At 62.3% G+C, this 19258-nt stretch overlaps 1 protein-coding gene across 6 annotated transcripts in view; it reads left to right on the plus strand.

Annotated features, from left to right (window-relative positions):
• GRAMD4 (GRAM domain containing 4) overlaps positions 1-19258 on the plus strand; it is a 73354-nt gene that overhangs the window by 394 nt on the left and 53702 nt on the right. The window contains exon 1 of one of the 6 annotated variants that reach the window (XM_053199532.1): positions 777-1244. The exons of 1 other annotated variant lie outside the window; for it this stretch is intronic. Coding sequence is in view for 1 of the 5 variants with exons in the window: in XM_053199530.1 (XP_053055505.1) it covers positions 16639-16643 (5 nt within the window). In the remaining 4 variants the exon portion in view is untranslated. 4 more of the 6 variants (XM_053199534.1, XM_053199531.1, XM_053199535.1 and 1 more) reach the window with 4 other exon arrangements.

Genomic DNA, 19258 nt, shown 5'->3' on the forward strand with positions numbered 1-19258 from the left:
GCGCGGCTCCGGAGCGCGCGTCACGGCCACCCCCCCCCCCCCTCCGCCCCCTGCGCGCGCCCCGCGGCTCCCAGCCGGCCTGGGAGAGGAGGACGTCTAGGGGGCGCGGGGCCCGGGCTGGGGTGCTGCTGGTCGCCGGGTCGGGGGGTCGCTGAGGCCAAGTGGGGACAGGGAGGTCGTCCTCCGACCCACTCCCTGGGCGCACAGGGGAGGAGGTGGGAGCCCTCGACCCCAGCGGTCCGTGCGACCCCAGAAACGACCCCACCAAAAAGTTGTGGCCACTCGCTCCCTCCCTATGCCCCTCTTTCTGCCCTGTTTACTCTCCCTTTGTTTGTGACTTCTAGCTAGTGGGGCTCTGCTGGGACCCAGGGCTGCCTGCAGGCCAGGAGGTGGAGTGTAGTGTGGCGGCCCCCAGCCTGGGGTCCCCACAGCTCAGAACTGGGCCAGCACCCCTGTCCAGGCCTACAACTGGGGAGGAAGGAGAGCCAGAGACGGGCGGGCCGGCGCACCTGCCCCTGACAGTGGATCTGTGGTGGGAGGAGCAGCAGGCCCCACAGGCTTGGAGACCTCAGTGGAGCCCCCCCCCCCACCCCCTCCAAGCCATGTTCATCTCGGGCCTGCTGCCAGCCCCAAATTTCCAGAGGCAGGGAAAATTCAGCTCTGGGGAGATCTTTTGCGGGATGGGGTTCTCTTCTTGCCTTCCTTGTGCAGGTTGGGGAGGAAATACAGAGTTCTGAGCCTCTCCCACACGCAAAATTTGAGGCTTGCTGAGTCTCATCCCCCATAGTGGCCCAGCTCTGGAGGTTGTTTTAAGTCTGGGCCTGGCAGGATGGGAAGGGACAGGGCTACATGGTAGTTAACAGAGGACTTTGGAGTCTTTCCATGGTGCACCTGCTCCATGACCTTGGGCAAGAAGGCTTTGAGCCTCCCTGTGCCTCAGTTTCCCCCCCCCCCCCCCCCCGGTAAAGGGAGAGGGGGGCTGGTAAGAGAATTAGATGAGGTGATGCAGGCCTCTCACTGGCCAGGCACACCCAGGGCAGAGATCGGGACACCCGGGTGAGGCTGGCAGTGCCTTCTGCCCCCAAGCAACCACAGCTTCTCTGACTGTCCCACTTGTCTCCTGGACCCGTTTGAGGACGCACTGTCTGGCTGGGTGAGTGTGTTCGAGCTGTTGGCCCTGCCTCGTGCTGGGTGGAAGCACATCCCACGGCTGTCACCTGGGACACCTCAGATCCGGGAGCTAGGTAAACCTGGTCCTCCTTCCTGCTGCACACCTGGAAAGCCGCCTGCCAGGTCTAGGGAGGGGGCCTGGCCTGGCTGGCCTTCTCCCTGCCGTGGCCGTGGTGTTGATCCTTCTGTAGTACTTTGTGGCCATTGGGCAGGGGCCTTGAACCTCCACAGCCTGGACAGTGCTGGACTCCTGGCGGGGGCAGGGGATGCCGGCCTGTTCCCAGGGATGGGAGAGGTAGGGGTCTTCAGGGCCTTAGGATGGGGGCCCCCACCTCCTCGGCCCTTCTTCCCTCTCAGCTGCCCTGGCTGGTAGGGTGTGGCTGTCCCAGTGGTGTGGCCTGGGGACGAGCAGGGTCTGTCCTTGGGAACGTCTGTCTGCTTGCACTCGGGAAAGGCATTTCCCGGAAACTGATTGGGGAAAGTTTCAAAGTCGTGGTCAGTTTGCTGTGGCCCTGGGCAGCCCAGTTACTCTGTGTCTTCTACAGAGGCGGGCGGGGAACCCCTCAGGGAGGAAGAACCAGGTGGTCTCTCTCGAGACTGGCGGGCTGCAAGGCCCCCCTCCTCGCCCGCCTCTTATCGGTCAAGTCCAGCCAGGAGTGGGTGTCAGGAGACCGGCGGTTGCCAGCTCCGTGTGACCTCCGCTTTCCCTGCCCTCCCTAGGCCTCACCTTCACCAACTAGAACCGAGGAAGAGAATCAGGCCCGTTTTTCCTGAATCACCATTTTTGCTGTCCAACAGAACAGAATAGAATACTAGCTCAGGCACAATGAGACAAAGTGCTATCAGATCCCAGCGAGCCCCGTTGCCAGGGGAGGCTCGAGCCTGCAGCCCATCTTCTCGGTAACGGCGACGTTACAGATGTGACAGACGCCAGCACCAAACCCAGGCCGGTCTTGACGGGATCCGTGTAATCGGAGAACAGAGGGCTCCCTTGATGTGTCCACTGTGTGACCCCTGTGAGTGTTGTGCCACGGGGACCCCGTCACCTCGTGGGCCCCGGTGGACCTCTTCCAGCTCTCTACAAATTCTGGTCTGGGTGTTTCCCTCTGGAAGCTCGACCTGCACCAGCTGTGTGCGGGCATGGGGTTTCCATTCTGGAGCCGTATGCCTCCAGCCAGCTGCTCCTTTCTGGGGTGCTGGTAGGCTTCCCCTCACGTGGGCGCCTGGCCCCTCACCTCTGGTATTTGGCCCTCTTCGTGTCAGGAGGCGGGGGCTCCTGCCTAGTGGCCGTGCTGGGGACCTGAGTGTTCCGGGAGCACCTGTTAGGGCAGAGTGGCCCGGTTACTCCTTCTCTGAGTTTCTGCCTCCTCCCCTTGCGGGCGGCTGCTACATGTTGTCAGGAGGACAGGAGACCATTTTTGTGTGCGCTTGCTGCCCTCGGGGAGCTCTGACGGCATCGGGGGATGTGGTGGAGCGTCCCCGTGCCTGAAGAATTTGAAAATGAATCGGGGGAGATGAGACGTGGGCCGTGGAAGTGAGTAGTGGGAGGAATACAGATGTACTTGCTGGGGAAGCAGCTTCTGTTTGCTCAGCACAGACAGGGGTGTCGGTGGGAAGCCGCTCGATGAGGATTTGTCCACTCACGTGGTGGCGCTTGAGGGAAGGCCTTTGGGGTGGGGAGCTGAAAGCCTGTTTGCAGGGTCTTTGGGACTGCAGCGGGTTCAGATCTTTTCTCCTTGGCTTTTCGGTGGCATAGCAGTGGGGACTCTCACTGGGTCTCCATCCGGGGCAGAATCTAGCAGATACCCCACGTAGAGAGGGTAAGAGCCCAAGTCCTCAACAGTTAGGTGTGGCTGGTGGACGTGGGAGGAGGCCTGGGTCCCTGAAGGTGATGGTCGTTTAATTTTTTTTTCTTAATGTTTATTTATTTTTTGAGGGGGGTGGGCAGAGAGAGGGAGACACGGAATCCGAACCAGCTCCAGGCTCCGAGCCGTCAGCACAGAGACTAGCGCGGGGCTCAAACTCACAAACCGCAAGATCATGACCTGAGCCAAAGTGGACGATTAACCGACTGAGCCACCCAGGCGCCCCAGGTGGTGGTCGTTTAGTGGCTGGTTTGTTTAAGGCCCAGCCTAGCCCAGCCCCGGGTTCGGAGCCGGCTGCCGAGGAAGAAATGTAATCGGTTAATTTGAGAACTCAAAGCCAGGTTGCTCTGACTTCTGTTACAAACAGAGGTGGGGGAAGAAAATGAGGGTTTCCCTAATTAGAGAAAACCATGTTCTTTTGGCCTTTAGTGTCTGCGTGTGGCCTGCGGGGAGGGGTGGGTGGAGACTTTGGGCCCATAATTCTCCACTAATGACAGTCGCCATCTGAGGGCTATTGTTGAGATTGCTGGGCGTTTGAGTTGTAACTGGGTTGTGATTATGTTTAAGCCCTGTGATCAAAGTCCCCTGTGGTAAAGCCAGAAGACAGGAAGCACTGGCCTGTGAAAAAAACAAAAACCAAAAACCATTAGTAACAGTCCTAGAAATCACTCCGTTGTGCCAGACCTTGGCCCAGGTGTTCTCGCCACGTTGTGCCTTGAGAGAAACTAAGGCATGGAGAGGCGGTGGGGCTGGCCTGAGACCCCATTTAGCTAGGTAGCGGAGGGCGGATGGGAGTTTGAGTTGTTTGGCCCCTAAGGCCGTGCTCTTTCTGGGGGTTCGTGAGAGACATGTGAGCAGCACGTTTAGGATCAGGGTAGGAAATCTCTGCTCTCAGACATGTGCCAATAGCAAGAGCGTCCCCAACCCCAGGCCTGACAGTCTTCTGGGCGCTTTATATGATTGACCTTTGTCACAGTCTCTCTGAGGTGCAGCCCACGAGCTGGTGAGTGGCAGAGCCACGTTTGAACCGGTGGTCTCTGTTCCTAACCTACAGCAGGGGAGTTTGGTAGAGAAAAGTTGTGATCCTGCCGTTGTGTGTTCTCGAGCAAGGTGCCTAACCTCCCTGGGCCTCAGCTAGGTCACCTGTAAACGAGGGTGTTGGTGTAGAATATAGAAGCCGGGGGTGGGGGGTTTGAGAGCACACAGGAAGGCCTGGCCAGCTTCTCCACGGAGGAGGGGGGAGCGGTGGGGGTGGGCAGGTGCTCCCCATCTCCAGCACTGGCTGGTGTTGAGTGGCCGTGTTGTGCAGCACTCAGACCGGATCTGGGGGGAAAGGTACGTGACACGGGATGGGAGCCATATCGCCTCTCTCTCAAGTGGGGCGTGCTCAGAAACTGTAAAGCACTGTGCTCGGTTCCTGCTCCTTCGGGATGAGGGGCAGGGAAGGGCAGGCGTACCCAGAACTCCTGTATGCCCCCAAACTCCAGTTGAGCTGTGGGTGAGAGAAACCAGATGTGTTGGGCACCGTCCAGGGTCCCGGCGGTTGTGGGGGGAACAGCTCACCCTCTCTCGGGGTCGGGTTCCCCTTGATTCGTGGAAGGGGCCCTGCTTCTAGCCCGTCCCCCTGTGGGCAGGGGCTTGGGGCTGTCTGGGGTGAGCACGTGGCTTGAGGAGGCAGGAGTCCCTCCCTGGTCCTGCCAGTATGGCGTGCAGGTGGGGGGCACTTCTGCGCCCGCCCTGGGACCGAGAGGCATGCAGCCCCCATTCTGACCCACCCGCCCTCTCGGCCCCCTTCTGCCCATGCTGCCTGCAGGGCTGCTGCAGGGTGGCTGAGCCCTGCGTCTTGACACATCCCTGCTCCCTTCCCCTGGCCAGAGAGGCCTCTGATCACTTAGCAGGCCTCACTGCATCCCTCCCGACTCTGTTCTTCTCTCCTCCTGTTGGGTCTGTGAGCTTGGAGAAACGAGTGGGTGGATGGATACGCTCCCCACGGTGAGCCCCGGGCTTGGGCGCCTCGCTCGGTCCTGGGGGGCTGAGGGGGCTCCACGCACAAGGAGCTTCAGTCCTGGGAGCCTGGCTGGGGGAGGCGGGGCTGGGCAGGCAGAGAGGCGTCTGTTTTTGAAATGTCTTTACTGAGGTGCAATTTGCATATCTTACAGGTGCGCGATTCACCGAGGTTTTGCATGTTCACAACATTGCACAGCCACCACCACAAGTCAAATTTCCGAGCGTTTCTGTCACCCGGGAATCCTCCCGGGTCCCTTAGCAGCTAGTCACTGCTCACCCCCGGCCCCCACCGGGGGTCTGCTCATCTTAGTACGCTGCGTTTCCGTCTGCGTGGCATCATGTAGCTGTGGATCACTCTTCTGAAGCGTGGCCCCGAGCGGCCCCCGACCCCCCTTCTCAGAACCTCAGGGGGCTCAGCTCGCCTCACCAGACACCAGGGGTCTGAGCTCACAGCCACCCCCCCTGGTTGCTATGGCTGTCTGAGAACGCTTCGGGCTTACCCACTGTGCACCGGGACCTTGAGCCAGTAGCATCCCTGCCTTCTCCAGGAAGCCTTCCTGGCTTTCCCCTTCCCGCGGGGTTAGGACCTCATGGGCCCCGTGCTGGTCACCCTGCGTGTGCTTGCCTGTTTACCCACCTGCCTCCTGAGCTGCTGGGAGGACAGGGGCCCTGCCTTCCATCATTCTCTGGGGACGGCGTCTGGGAGTGAATGCTCACAGGTGGGGGGTTGTGTGGCCGTGGGTCCATGAGGCTCTCTCCCTGACATCCCCACCGTTCCTGCTCCTTGATGATTATGGTAGGGTCACTTGGCTTTGAAACTTCACTGCTCGGGTCCTCTGGAGCGTCTCAAGGGCAGGGCCTGGTCTGGCTGCGGGTGTCAGGGTGCCCTGCCGAGTGACACCGAGTGACCCATCCCGCCCTGGGCGGCATGTTGGTGGTGGTGGTTTTAACAGACTGTGTTTTGAAAGGTAGTTTTAGGTACACAGAAGAATTGCGGAGATAACGCAGAGATTTCCACATAGTCCTGTCTACGGTTTCTCTTGTTGTTAATGTTAGTTGGTGTGAAAACGTTGTTAGAATTAGTGAACCAATGTTATTTACGTTATTAACTAAAGTCCGCGGTTTACTCAGCCTTAGTTTTTACCCCAAATCTTTTTTCTGTCCCAGGATCCCATCCAGGATATTGTGTAAATTTGTTTTCCTGTCTCTCGAGGCCCGTCCAGGCTGGGAGGGTTTCTCAGTTTTTCTTGTTTTTGATGATCCTGAAGCCTTGAGAAATATTAGGAATACTGTAGGATCCCTCTACATTGGAATGTGTTTAGACAGTTGGAATTTAGGTGTTTTGGACTGGGGTCCCAGTTTGGGAGGAAGCCCACAGGTGAAGGGCCCTCCTCGTCCTGCCCCATCAGGGCGTCGGCCTGACTGATCCCCGAGGTGTCCACCTCGGTCACCTGACTGAGGCTCCCCCGCCCCCACCCCTGTCCACGCTGCCCTCTTGGGGGGAGCCCGTGTGTGTGGCCCACTTGGAGGGAGGGGTTCAGCCCCAGCTGCTCCAGGGCCCGGTGTCTGCGTACTGTGTTTGGAATCCTCTGCTGGGGGAGACTTGTCTCCAAACCCCATTTACTAATTTATTCGGTCTTTTTTTTTTTAATTAAAAAACATTTTTAAAAATTTTTATTTATTTGGAGAGAGAGAGAGACAGAGAGAGGAGAGACAGAATCCCAAGCAGGCGCCAGACTGTTGCCCCATGCGGGGCTCGAACTCACGAACTGTGAGATCATTATGATGACCTGAGCTGAAATCAAGAGTCGGATGCGCCTCCGACGGAGCCCCCCCAGGTGTCCCTTGTTCATCAGGGACTCAGACCTGATTCTAGGTTTCGAGTTTCGTACTTTGTTGGGGAGCCTGCTCCAGCTTCAGCCCCACCCGGTGGGGTGTGAGCTCGTCTTCCCTCTCTGGCACACCCGCCCCGCCCCAGCCCTGCAGTCCGCGGGTTCTCCAAGGAGCGGGGTTCCATGCACAGGAGAGGGGGGTAGGGCGCGGGGGCGGGTGCTGGTGCACTTGTTGCCGTGGGATTCGTTGGTCCGCACGCTGGAGATGACAGAGCAGGAGACTCAGGTCCTCTAACTCTGGATGTGCCCACGACTCCAACGACTTCGGCGAGTAACCATCTGTGTCCCTGGTAAGTGAAACGTGAGCTCATCCTGCTGATACAGTCCCCTTGTAACCACGTGGGCCCTTCTGGCCTCCTCCCCTCGCTGATCAAGACGTTTCCATCCCGCGGTGGGAACCAGGCTCCCCCATTTTGCATCCATTTCCTTAATTGGCCCATTCCAGTCGGCGTGCAGAGCGGGACCAGGATGGCTATCCCGGGCCGTGGGAGGCAGCTCTCTGGGCCTGGATGCGGCCTGCGCGTCCGGCTGCTTCTCCGCGGGGCCGCTGGCGTGCCGTCAGAACTCAGGCTGCAGGGGGCTCACGGCGCGGCGCATCTCTAAGAAGGCCCGTGGCCTGCAGGGAGGTGGGGAGAGGGGAGCTGGGGCCTCCGGCTGCGCCTGGTCAGCCCGCCCCGCGGGTGCAGGGCACACAGACTCGGCATCCCTTTGCAATCTGGAAGCGGGGCTCAGTGCACACAGCCCAGAGGTCTGGCTCCAGCAGCATGAGGAGGAAGGCTGCGGGGGACCCCGTGCAGCTCTTGGGCTGAGATCCTGGTGGGGCCTGGCTCCTCCCCGCGTCTGAACTCACACCTGAGCAGGGGCGGCCCTCGCAAGAGCACCCCTGAGCAGCAGGGCCCCGAGGGCAGTTTCCTTTCTGGAAACGAGAGACGTGAGGCTCCGCATTGGCTTCCGTTTCCACGGAGGGTCTGTCTGCACACGTGCGTGCGGGTCTCTGGCGGGGAGGAAGGCTCCCGGGCGGAGGAGGAGGAGGGCTGGGCAGGGGTGGTGCCCTGGAGCGGGGTGCCTGCACGCCCTCTGTGGGGCCAGGCGCCCGGCTCCCAGCGCTCAGTGGGCACTAGCGTGGCCCCGGGTGGGGGAGTTTCCGAAGCGGGGAGCGGCCGGTGGAGCAGGCTCGGACGAAGGCTGGCACGGTGGCTGTCCTCGAGAGAAAACGGGGCAGGACAGTGGGAAGGACACGGTGAGTAGGGCAGCGAGGGTGACTGTCGCTTGGGGCGGCGCACAGGTGGGCGGGAGCGCCGTGCCCCCACACCATCTGCAGCGTCCCTGTGCCCTTTCCCACGCAGGCTGTCGGGGGCCTCAGAGGAGCCAGTCTTGTTTTCTTGCTCTCGGGAGAGCTCCCGCCGGGGACCTGGGGGGGCTCCGGCCACCTGCCCAGCCCACAGTGTGGTGCCTGTGCTGCGTGCCCCGTCTGTGCCTTCTCACCTGCCTGAGAAGGACCTGCTCTGTGCCGGGGAGCGAGGCCGCTGCCTCCAGGAGCACGTGGCGGGAGGGACGAGCGAGGTGGGGGCCGCGGGACAGCAGCCCACCCCGCCTGGGGGTCAGGAGGACCCCTGGCGGGGTGAGAAGGGGCCACAGGAGCCCATTTGGAGGGACATGGGATTTAGGCCGAGGAGGAGTGAGGAGGGGCTGTAGGCCGGGCTAGGCCTCCAGCCAGCATTCTGCCCTCCCCTGGGCCCGCTCTGGTGGGGGCCTGTGGGGGCAGCTTACCAAAGGTCAGCTCCGTGCAAGGCTCCTGGAGATCCAGCTGGCACGTGCCCCCATCTGCTGGGGCCGGGCCATGTCGGGGTGCTGTGGGATGTGTGGCCAGCTGCCTGGGCCTCCCATCTGGGCCTTCTCAAATCTCCTGTCTCCCTGCTGTGATGTGGGGGCTCCAGTCTCCCCTGGTCCCCTGGGGGGCATCTCAGGAGGCTGGTGGAGCTGGCCAGGGGCTCACTGAGTGGGGGCTCTGTGGGGCGGGGGGGGGTGCTCTTATGCCCGAGCGGCTCTTCCTGGGAGTGAGGCTCCTGGGGCCTGATGTGGGGCCGGCGTGCCGTGGTCCCGCTGCCTGTGTCTTCCTGCTGGCCTGGCTCCCCCGCTGGGGTCCCCCTCCCAGATCCTTGCTGTGCCACACCTGCATCCCTGCTTCTTTCTGGGTTGACGTTTGTGGGTCTGCTGGGTCCTGTGTGACAGGCACAGTCAGCTCTGCTCTGGGGGTGATGCCGGCCCGGCCTCTGGTCCAAACCTTTATTATCACAAGACTCAGAGCCTCACTCTTAGAAGCACCAGGCTCACCAGCCACCTGCAGGGTTCCCACAAAACCCACACTCCGACGGGGGTGCCCTGTGGCAGCGAGGTGCATGGATGATCTCACAAACCCCGCGTCCAGGAAGCAGAAGTGTGAGGGTCACATGTGGGGGTGGGGTGGAGGGGTGCCCAGCTGTCCCGAGGGGCATCGCCACCTGGTGCCGGCGGGTTGAGGCTGAGCCCTGCGCCCTTTCCAGGCCCCTGTGGGCGTGTCGTGGGGGCCCTCTGCTGGCGTCAGCACCCAGGTCGGGTGTCCGGGAGCTGCAGCCCCTTTCTCGTTCCATCCAGAGAGGAAGGTCGGAGTCCCTGCTGGACAGGAGGACAACGCGTGTCTTTCCCCGGCGGTGTGCCCGATGGGCGACCAGGGTGTCATATTGGTGGAGCGTAGAGCAGGCACGCTGGGCGCATCCTGGGTCAGAATGAAGAGAGAGCCTCTGTTCCACAGCCCGTGCTTGAGAATGCAGGGAGGAGTGTGAATCATGTTGCGAGCATTCCACGAGGAAGTTTAAGCAAGCGTAAGCATCTGAGTGTGTGCGTGCAGGCGCGTGTGAGACGGAGGTGGTGTGTGAGCTGGTGTGGAGGAGGAGGGTAGCGGTAAGGACCCAGAGGTGCTGGACCAGAAGGCAGAAGTGAAGGAGAGAGATTTCCTGGTCCTTAGAGCAGGGCCCGGCCCGCCAAACACTGGAGGCTGTGGATAATGTGACTTCGCTGCTGCTGAGCTGGGTGGAGAGGAAGTGAGATGTGACTCAACCAGCAGAAAGCCCTGGGCATCCAGGCTGGGCGGAGCTGCTGGCCGCCGGCGGGATTGTAGTGAGGACTGGAGGGGAAGGCAAGGCAGGAGGGGCCGTCCGTGTCCCTGCTGGGAGACCCTAGAGGCAAGGGGTCCGTGGTGGTCAGGAGGGGCCCGGCAGGTGTCGGCGGCAGATGGGCACCACCACAGGGGTGTGCCCGGGGAGATCAGCCCCAGCAACCCCCGGCCGCTGCCAGACCGGGAGGGAGGCCCAGGAAGCCTCATGACTGCCTGGCATGATGGCGGGGGAGTCCGATGGCGGGGGGAGCACGAGGTGCCGCTGGGCATCTCCCCGGTGGTGCTGGGAAGGCACAGTGTCGAGAAGGGACGTGGTGGGGCTCCTGGATGTGGAGGTCGGCTAGCGTTTGTGAGAGGCGGGCCCGCCTGGTTCTTGGGAAGCAGGGGATTCTTGCTTCTGTCTGCGGGCTGGGCCAGAAAAGGGGAGACGTGGCCTCTCGCCAGCCAGTTTCTCTGCTTTGAAAAGCCCCGCGCCTGATCTTCCACAGCTCGTAGCCACCTGCCGTGTTCCGGGAGTGGGCATTCTTCAGATGCTCCCGTGGCGGGGAGGTGGGTGGCTGCAGTTCTTGAAATAGCCCCTTCCTCTCCCCAGGGTCCTTCGTCAGGCTCCCGAGCCCCACACCACTGTCACACAGGCTGGGCTTTGCTCGTCCTGAGAGGAGGGGACAGACTGGGCAGAGCCTAGCTGTGGCCCAGGCCTGGCTGGTGCTAAAGCCTTTCCTCTGCCTGGGTCACGGCTTCGCTAGGAGGCGTGGGGCTGGTGACTGAGCCTCTCCTCCAGAGCAGAGCTCCTGCTGACCCAGGGCAGGGACCGCAGGTGGGCCACATGCTGGGCGGGGGCTGGGCACACAGCAGGTGCTCCATGAGTGGGGAGGTTTTTCCAGCCTCGCTGGTGCTCCAGAGGAATCCTTCCGGAGCTGCAGCCCTGGTCCCGGGGTCCTTGACCCTCTGGCAGAGTTGCTGCCATCTTTGGGGAGGCCCCGGAGCCTCCTGGGGGAGGGAGTCTTGGATGCCGGGGTCCCCACCTCACGTGGCCCATGCGTGGACAGCATGCTGTCCTGCTGGTCTGGTGGGGGGGCAGGGCACCCCAGGAGAGGGTGAGCGGGTGGGTGACACGCCCCACAACAAACCTGGCTGTGGCCTCGTGGTCCCCACTCTGCAGATGAGTAAGTGGGGTTGGAAAGGTCGTGGTAAGTGGCTGTCCCCAGGACCCGTGCCCTTGGCTGTGTCCCAACTGCCACACCTTTTGGGCCCATTTAGGTGTTTTACAGGGTTGAAGTTGTCCTATTTGTTACCCACTGCGGGCCTCAGGGGGACCCTAAACTCTGCTTTCGGGGTGACCTGCCCTCTTCATGTGTGTGTGCCGAGGGCCCCCCGGCTCTGCACGGACCTCCCCAACCCTGTCGGGAAAGCCAGGGTGTCAGATTCTTCCCTGTCACCTGACCCTCCATCAGAGGACGTGGATCTCCCCCACTGGACCGTGAGCTCCTTGAGGGGGGGCTCGGGCTCGGGCCATCTTTGCAGGTGCCTGCCGCACCTGGCCAGCGAGCGCTGGGAGGCCAGGGGCCGACCATGATGCTCCCTGCCCTGCCCTTGCTGTCTCACTCGGAGCCAGCGGGGCGGGATCTGCTGGAGGGTGCTGTCTGGGGTCTGGCTCGGTCTCGCTCTGCCCTCTGGAGGCTGAGCCAGCCCAGGGGGCGGTGCCTGGAGCGGAGGCCTGGGGGGTGGAGCGGGGCGGGGCCAGGGAGGCCTCGCTAATCTGGGCCATCCCTGCCCCTGGAGCCTGTGTCACCGCTTCTGAGAGGGGCGGGAGCTTTGCTGGGGGTGGGGCAGGAACCCTAAAGAACGGGAGGACTGGCACTTGGAGCAGGAAGGCTCGCACAGAAATGCCGCCCGATGGTGGTAACGGGGACTCTGGAGCTTGCCGCGGGGGCCCAGGTCTCACACCTGTGGTCTCCTTCACTAATGGCCCCATTTGAGAGCTGGAGGGGCCGGCACAGAGAGGTGAGGTGGCTCAGGAAAGATCACACAGCCAGAGAGATGCGAGGCTGGGTGATTACAGAGGCCACTGTCACCCAGGGCCTTGGCACGTCTGCATCAGCCTTGGTGGCCTGAACAGGCCTCTGGGTTCCTCCCAGAGGCAGGAAGGGCAGAGTCTGGAGCATGACCCATGCAGCCCCGGGTCCAGCCCTTTGTGTCTGCTCTGCGTCCCCCTGGAGCTGCAGGACCCCTTGCCTTCTGGCAGAGAGCCGAGGAGGTGCTGGAGGTGTGTGGGGGCCCCCGTCCGAGAAGGTGGCGCTCCTGGGGCCCGGGCGCCGTAGTTCTGTGTGTGTGTGGCCTAGGCGGGGGGTTGCCGCCCGTATGCCTGGTCGGTGGGTGTCTTCGGGCTGCTCCTCCTGAGGGGCCTGGGGTGGGGGTGGGGTGCGGCTTGGCAGGGGGAGAGGAGGGAAGAAACCCAGGGCTTAGAACCAAGTGCGGGCCAGGCGCACAGGAGAGAGGCCGTGGCCAGGCAGGGATGGGCCTGAGAGGTTGGCAGGGAGAGCCCACGGTGTCTGTCCCAGCACAGCCGAGGATCCGGGGTCTCGTTTAGAGAAGCAGCTGGAGAAGGCAGGGGCCCCAGAACGGACAGGCCCCGAGGCAGGTCACTGTGTCCTCCCTCTTCCCAGCGTGTGACTGTGGAATCCCTCTTTGTCCTACGTGCTCTGATCCCAGACCTAAAACACGTTAACCTTACTGCTGTGCCAGAAAGTGGACTGTGAGTTTACCAACTCTCACCAAATCTGAGTGCGGCCTATGCTGCCAGAGTCGTTGCTGGTGTCCCAGCTTACACACCCCAGAAAGGTCTGTGTCCTGTCCCTACTCCCTGCCCCCCCACCCCCGGCACTCTACATTTAGCCGTGGCCACAGAGGGACAGGAACTGTCAGGTGTCATTGGCACATTGGGACCTTGCCCGTAAGTGCGGGCCCCACCGGGGGGGCAGGGACCACATCCCTCATCCAAGAGTCCCCACCACTTGGCTGAGGGCATTTCGGCGTGCTTGAGGAGGTGACGCCTGCCCACCTGAGTCCCCCCCCACCCCCTCCCCCGCCGGACCTTTGACCTGGGGCGTGAGGCCACCTCCCTGTCCTCCTGCCAGCAGACTTAATTGACAGATGAGCTTCCTTTTAAGTTAGGCAAGAGTGTATTTTCTCAATAGTTGGCTGCCTAATTGTGTGATTGCTGGGTGAGTTGCCGGCCCTGAGTCGTAGCAAGGAAGGTCAGCTGTGGCCTCGCTTAGAGCGAACACGGTCATTCACAACCGGGTTCACGTTCTCTCCGGGATCTTTTTACCATTCCGACTGGGAACCACGTCGGTTACACCTGCAGGAGCCCCGAATTCGGAGCGGGATTTCCATCTTGAGCGTCACTGACTCGTGTGCCTTCCGTCTGTGGGGACCAGCCTGTGGCCCGTTCCCCTGCGCGTAGAGGCTGGCCCTGCTGCGTCCCAAACATGCTGGGGATAAAAAGAGCCTGTTATGACCCATTTATAAAGTATTTCAGAATCACCTACTTGAATATTTTGTCCTAAATTCTGTGTAATTAGGAGAGAGAAACCCTACTCCGTGATTATTTTCGAGCGCCAGAATAACCTAGATGAGAAATCTCTCCGTGTAGGTTTTCTCAAAAGAAGCCATTTTAACAAAAAACATAATAGGAGTTGATTTTATCTACACTGTTGTCTCAAAGGCTTGGAAATAGCGTGTCTCCTTAAGGAACCTGCAAGCCTTGCTGATGGTTATGTGGTTTGCAGAGCCTTTCACTTGCCAACAGCGAAAGGTACCCTTCCGGAAGTGTTTACAGAATCCTCGTGAATCCTGGCTGGTGAGCCATGGCCGGCTTCCCTCCTGCCCAGCTTCCCCCCCCACCCCGCTCAAACCTCAGCTGAAGCCAGAAGGCCCTTCTGGCTGTGAGGTGCTGGGGTGGGTGAGGTTGGATGAGGAGGGGAATTTGCCGCTCTTGTCCATTTAGGGAATGTTCCTTGAGCGCCTCTCATGCGGGGCTCCCCTGCCGCTTGCAGAAGGCAGCTTGGGGGCCACGTGGAGCACCCTTTGCTGGGGAGGCAGGTGTGGGGCTGAGTTTCTGGGGTAGCGTGTATGGGGCTGGGGGAGACCTCTAGGAAGGGAGACTTGTGGGCCGGATCTTCTTCTCTTTTCGGGGCCCCAGGCTCACAGACCTGGAGGAATCCTGGCCCTTGGGGCCGCCCGCAGCAGTCACGCAGGACCCCCTTGTCTGTTCACTCAGTTATTTCCAACGTGAGAGGTGCCCTCGAGCTCGCCAGCAAAGCAGGAGCGGGGACGGACCTTGATGATAAGCCCCGAGTAACAAGGTTCTCCCAGCGGGAGATCAGCTCCCGGGTTGCCCGTTTCCTGGGGGAGGGCTTTCTTGGGCCCGCACCACACTGTCTTGTGCACCACACTGTCTTGTGTCGGTGGGGCCGGACATCTGCCCGGGGGCGTCCCTCCTCCCTGACCCTCTAGAAGTGGTCTGGGCAGAGCAGGGGCTGGGGAGGCGACGCCTGAGGAGCATTCGAGGCCGGGGCAGGTATGAAAGCACACAGGTGTGAGGGACAGGGTGTGCTCAGGACGGGTGGGGCACAGGGGAGAGGCCAGAGGTGGCCAGAGGAGAGCTGGGGTGAGGGAGGTGGGGGAGTGAGGAGCCTCTGGTTGTGGTGGGGTGAGCCCCGCTGATGGCAGGTGTTTCCAGAAGTTTCAGGTGTGGGAACGGCCTGGGATGGGAGAGGGGCCCCTGAGGCTGGGGCCACCCTGCGGTGAAGGGGAAGATCGGAGCTCCGGCGACCCCGGCGACCCGGGGGTGTCCTGGGGCCGGGAAGGGGCCCCCATGAGGCGAAGCATTGAGGGATGGGGGTTGTGAGCCCCTCCCTGCGTGTGGCCGGCAGACCAGGCCCAGAAGAACCTGCCCTGCAGCCGAGAGGCGTGACCAGGCTGTTGGCAGGCTCCTGGGAAGTGAGGGGGCAGAGGGGCACCAAGTGGGGAGACCCTGCCTTTGGGCTCAATGCCTCGGGTTTCCAAAACAACCCTGGAGGTGACGTGGGGGGAACTGGCCTTCAGGACAGGGTTTTCTCGTGGTTGCCTTGGAGAGTGGTGCCTCTTCCGAGCTCGGTGTCCTGGGCTGTGAACCTGCCTTTATCAAGGGGTTTCCCTACCCTTGGGACCCTTGTGTTATAGCCCCGGGGTCGGTGCTGGCTGTGCCCCTGACACCAGGGTCGTGAAGGTGGTGGGGTCCCCGCGTGGAGGACCTGGAGAGGAAAACAGGCTCCCGTCAGGCAGCTCAGCCCCTGGCCAGGGTTGGCCGCCCTGTCCTGCGTTGACCCCCACCCCCCCCCGTACCCACACCCCTGCCCAGACCACCCCGGCGGCTGCCCCCCTCAAGCCATCAGGAATCATCGAGGGTCCCCTGCACCTTTCGAGGGGCCGAGATTGGAGAGCACGGAGAACCCTCGAGCCGCACGGAGGTGGGGACTGTGGCTAGTGTCCACAGCCAGCGGGCGAGCCGGCCCCTCCAGCTCTCCTGTCCTTGCATCTGGCGCTCCTTCTGTCTCTGTCCCCATGGTGGGCTCTCCCAAGGAGCTGGAAAGGACCGAGCCCGGTCCGGGCCTCGCAGTGGGTCGGCATGAGCCTGCGGTCCTGCAGAGAGGGCCCGGCCACCCCCGTGTTCTCCTTGCTTGGAATGCGGACCCAGTGCAGCAGGTGGATGGACTTTATCCAAAGGCAGTTGGTGGAGGCTGTGGAATGCTTGTGCGCAGGTGCAGCCCTCCGGGGGGGGAGGTCAGGGGTCACGTACCTGCAGGTTCCCCCCGCTGCTTCTTCCTGAACTGTCTGGGGGGACATGGAGCGGGGACCCAGGCTGGGAGTCTGACCGGTTAAATGGCCCGGTCGAGCCCGGGGCTCTCAGTTTCTGTCGGTGTGAGTGTGCTGGGGATGAGTGACCCTGGCCGGCCTTTCCGGTAGGGTCAGCTGTGTCACAGCAGAGGGACTCTGACCGCCTTCTGTGTGGGTGGAGCCGGGCTGAGCGGTGAGTGAGGTGGGGGCTGCCGACGGCCCTTCTCTTCCCGGTGAACCAGTTGACCGGATCTTGTTTCCTTTTGCGACCTGGGGGTCAGGCCCGAGCAGGCGGCCTTCCGTTGCTCCCTTGAGCCTTTCCCACTGTCCCAGAGGTCTCGAGGCTGCGGGATCGTGTCAGCTGCTGTCCCCAGGCAGGATGGGAAACCACCCTCCTGGGGTGTGCCAACCCGTCAGTCCGGATCGGCCAGGTCTCAGAGGAGCCTGCCGCTCTCGGTGAGGCCTGCCCTCCCCTGGGAATCCACCGCCAGACCTTTGGACCCTGGTCGGGACGGGGGCTCTCCTTCGGGATCGCGGAGCTTGGTGCCGGAAGCTGGACCGGGGTGGCCTGTGGCTGTGCCACGTGGGCACGGGCGGCGCGGGTCCTGGCGGAAGGACCTTCGCGGAGCCAGGCTGTGGCGGGAGCCCCACGGCGGGTGGGGACGAGGTGATGCGGTGAGCGGGGCCTCCCCTGGACCTGAGGGGCTCTGCTGAGTGGCGTCTCTCGCGTTTGCTGCGACCTGCCCGCAGCGTCGTAACGAGGACGGAAACCAGTGCGGTGCAGGTTCCTGTTTGAGGGCAAGTTTGCGTGGAATGTGGGTTTCTGCCTGTTCTCTGCTCGCACGGGCTGCCTCTCAGGTGCGAAGGCGGCCTGTTCCGATCAGCTGCGTTTTTCTGGTTCAGGGTTTGGCAGTAGACCCTTTCTCTGGGTCGAACTTCGGCGAGAATTCTAGCCAGAAGTTGGGGTGTCTTCTGCTCCGGTAAGCCGAGGCCAGGGCTGTGGCCGTGGAGGGGCCGGAGGGGTCCTCTCGCTCCTCAGCTGTTGCTGCCCGGGGATTCCAGTCATGGAAGGTGCCGGACATCCTCTGACCCGCAGCCTGACGGGACCCTTTAAGTGGCTCCCCCCTCCCCGACCTCAAGAGATGAAATGCTGGTTACTGGTCTGATTTGCAGGTGCTGGATTCTGGCTGCCCAAGGAGGCCCGGGTCGCTGGGGTCTGGTCGGCCGAGCGGTGGGGCCCCCCTGGGGTAGGAGCCCCTGTGGTCCGATGGGGACGTGAGGGAGTGGTGCATCTGTGACTTCCTCTGAGGGCAGGCGAAGCTGATGTGGGACAGAGGAGCTGCAGGGCGCAGGCCCTTATCAGCTGTGCCGGAACTGAAGAGAAGCAGGGTGGGGGGGAGGGGGCACAGGGGCGAGTGGGGGAAGGTGAGCGCCACAGCGTGGGCCTGGTGGGTGGGCCAGGGTTCCAGCGCCTGCTATGCTGCCCCCACAGCCCCGAGGAGGCAGGGCCATCAGGCAGGAGGGGGGTCTCCGGGAGGGGGCTGTCACAGAGGGAGTGTGGGGACAAAGCTGACCGAGATGTGGGGTCCGGGGTTGGGACAGCACGAGATTTGGGGAGAAGCCCCCGCACAGGACATGTCGGTGTTTGGAAGCTGTGTCCACAGATGGGGGCTGGACATTCGTGCTCGGGAGCGCCCTGGACCTGGTGGCGGGGCCTGGGTGTTAGTGGTCGCGTTACTGATTCTGGAGCCTGGGGATGCGATGGCTTTTCAGACTTTGAGCCGTTTTCCTCATCGTTGTGCTTTCGGATATTGATTCCCCCCCACCGCCACCTCCTGTGTTCTCTGTGGAAGGAGACGAGAGCATTTCCTCAGATCAGCTCCATCTGGCGTCACGGCCACGCGGCCGACGGGTCCTGTCCCGTTTGTTGGAGCTGAAGCAAATGCACGGTTGAGGTTTTAATGCCCTTTGCAGAAAAGTGACCTTGGAAGCCTTTTCCCAGGAGGGGTCCACCTTCGGGAGCGATGCAGGAGGACCCCGGGCCTCTCTTGCTCCCAGTGCTGCCTTCTCCCTGTAGATCAAGCGCAAAGCCTATCTTAACCTGAAAGGCACCGGGGAACGTTCGCTGTTTACAGAAGCAGTTTGTGGAAGGGCCCTGCAGATGGGCGGGTCCTGCGGTGCTGGCATCATTTCTTCTCGAGTGGCCGTGAAATGGACTGTTCCACGTCTGGTTTCTCAGGGTGGGTGATGCCGCGGTCTCTGGAGAGGGCCCGCCAGCTTGTGAACGGTGCCCGCAGGTGTCCCCCAGATGCTGCCACCTCCTCCTGGTCTCTCAGTGGCGGGACCTTAGGTCACCGTCAAGGGGGACAGAAGGTGTCCCCCACGTGCAGCATCCCAGGCTTGCCTTGTCCGCCCAGCAGGGCGGGGTCTGCTGCAGCCTTGTTTCTGCACGGGGGCACCTTTGCCGCTCGGGTCCTCGGGTGGGGAGCGTGGAGCTGGTGGCCTGGTGCTTTCAGGCCAGTATGTCTGGTTCCCCTTCTGTTCGTTTCCCTCCCGGCCACCCGTCCCTTCTGCTTTACCTGCGTTCGATTCCTTCCCCCAGGAAGGCAGCACCTGTGTGCTCCTGGGACCAAAAAAGCTCTGATTTGCCTGCTGAGTTGCAGTCTGTGGGTGGAGGGGGGTTGGGAGACGGGCTGCTGGGCGCCGAGAACCACAGAGGCCGTGCGTGCTGGGCTTCAGAGGCAGAGAGGGTGTGCACAAGGCAGGGGTGCAAGGCGGTGTACGTGTGCACGTTCACTCAGGTGTGTGAGCCCAGGTGTCCCAGGGCCCGTGTGCCTGGACCGAGAGACACCTGTGGATGAGGACTTCGGGGAGGGCTTCCTGGAGCAGGAGGCGTCTGTGGCCCCTGAAAGTCGCACAGCACCCAGAGGCAGGGAGGGTGTTTGTGAGCAGATGGGGTGGGTAAAAGGACGTGTGCGTGGGGACTCCTCTGGCCTGAACCCCAAGGGGGAGGGCAGAGGTGGAGAGAAGGGGCGAGGTGTAGCTGCTGGCCTGGCCGGGAATGGGGGCGCTGCCCCTCCCTTGCTGCATGGCTCTGGGCCAAGTCTTCCCTGTAAGGTAAGGGTGCCACTCTTGCACGCGCGGTGACACAGAGCAGACGGCGCTCAGGCCCTGTCCCCCCCCCCCCCCCACCTCCCGTCTGTCACACGCCCTTCAGCCACAGAGCCTGCCGCTTCCCCGCCGCCAGGCCTGTGGTCCAGCCTGCTGCACGCCTGGGGCCCACTCTGGTC

This window comes from Acinonyx jubatus, chromosome B4 (genome assembly GCF_027475565.1).
Source record: "Acinonyx jubatus isolate Ajub_Pintada_27869175 chromosome B4, VMU_Ajub_asm_v1.0, whole genome shotgun sequence".
Classification (NCBI taxonomy): Eukaryota; Metazoa; Chordata; class Mammalia; order Carnivora; family Felidae; genus Acinonyx; species Acinonyx jubatus.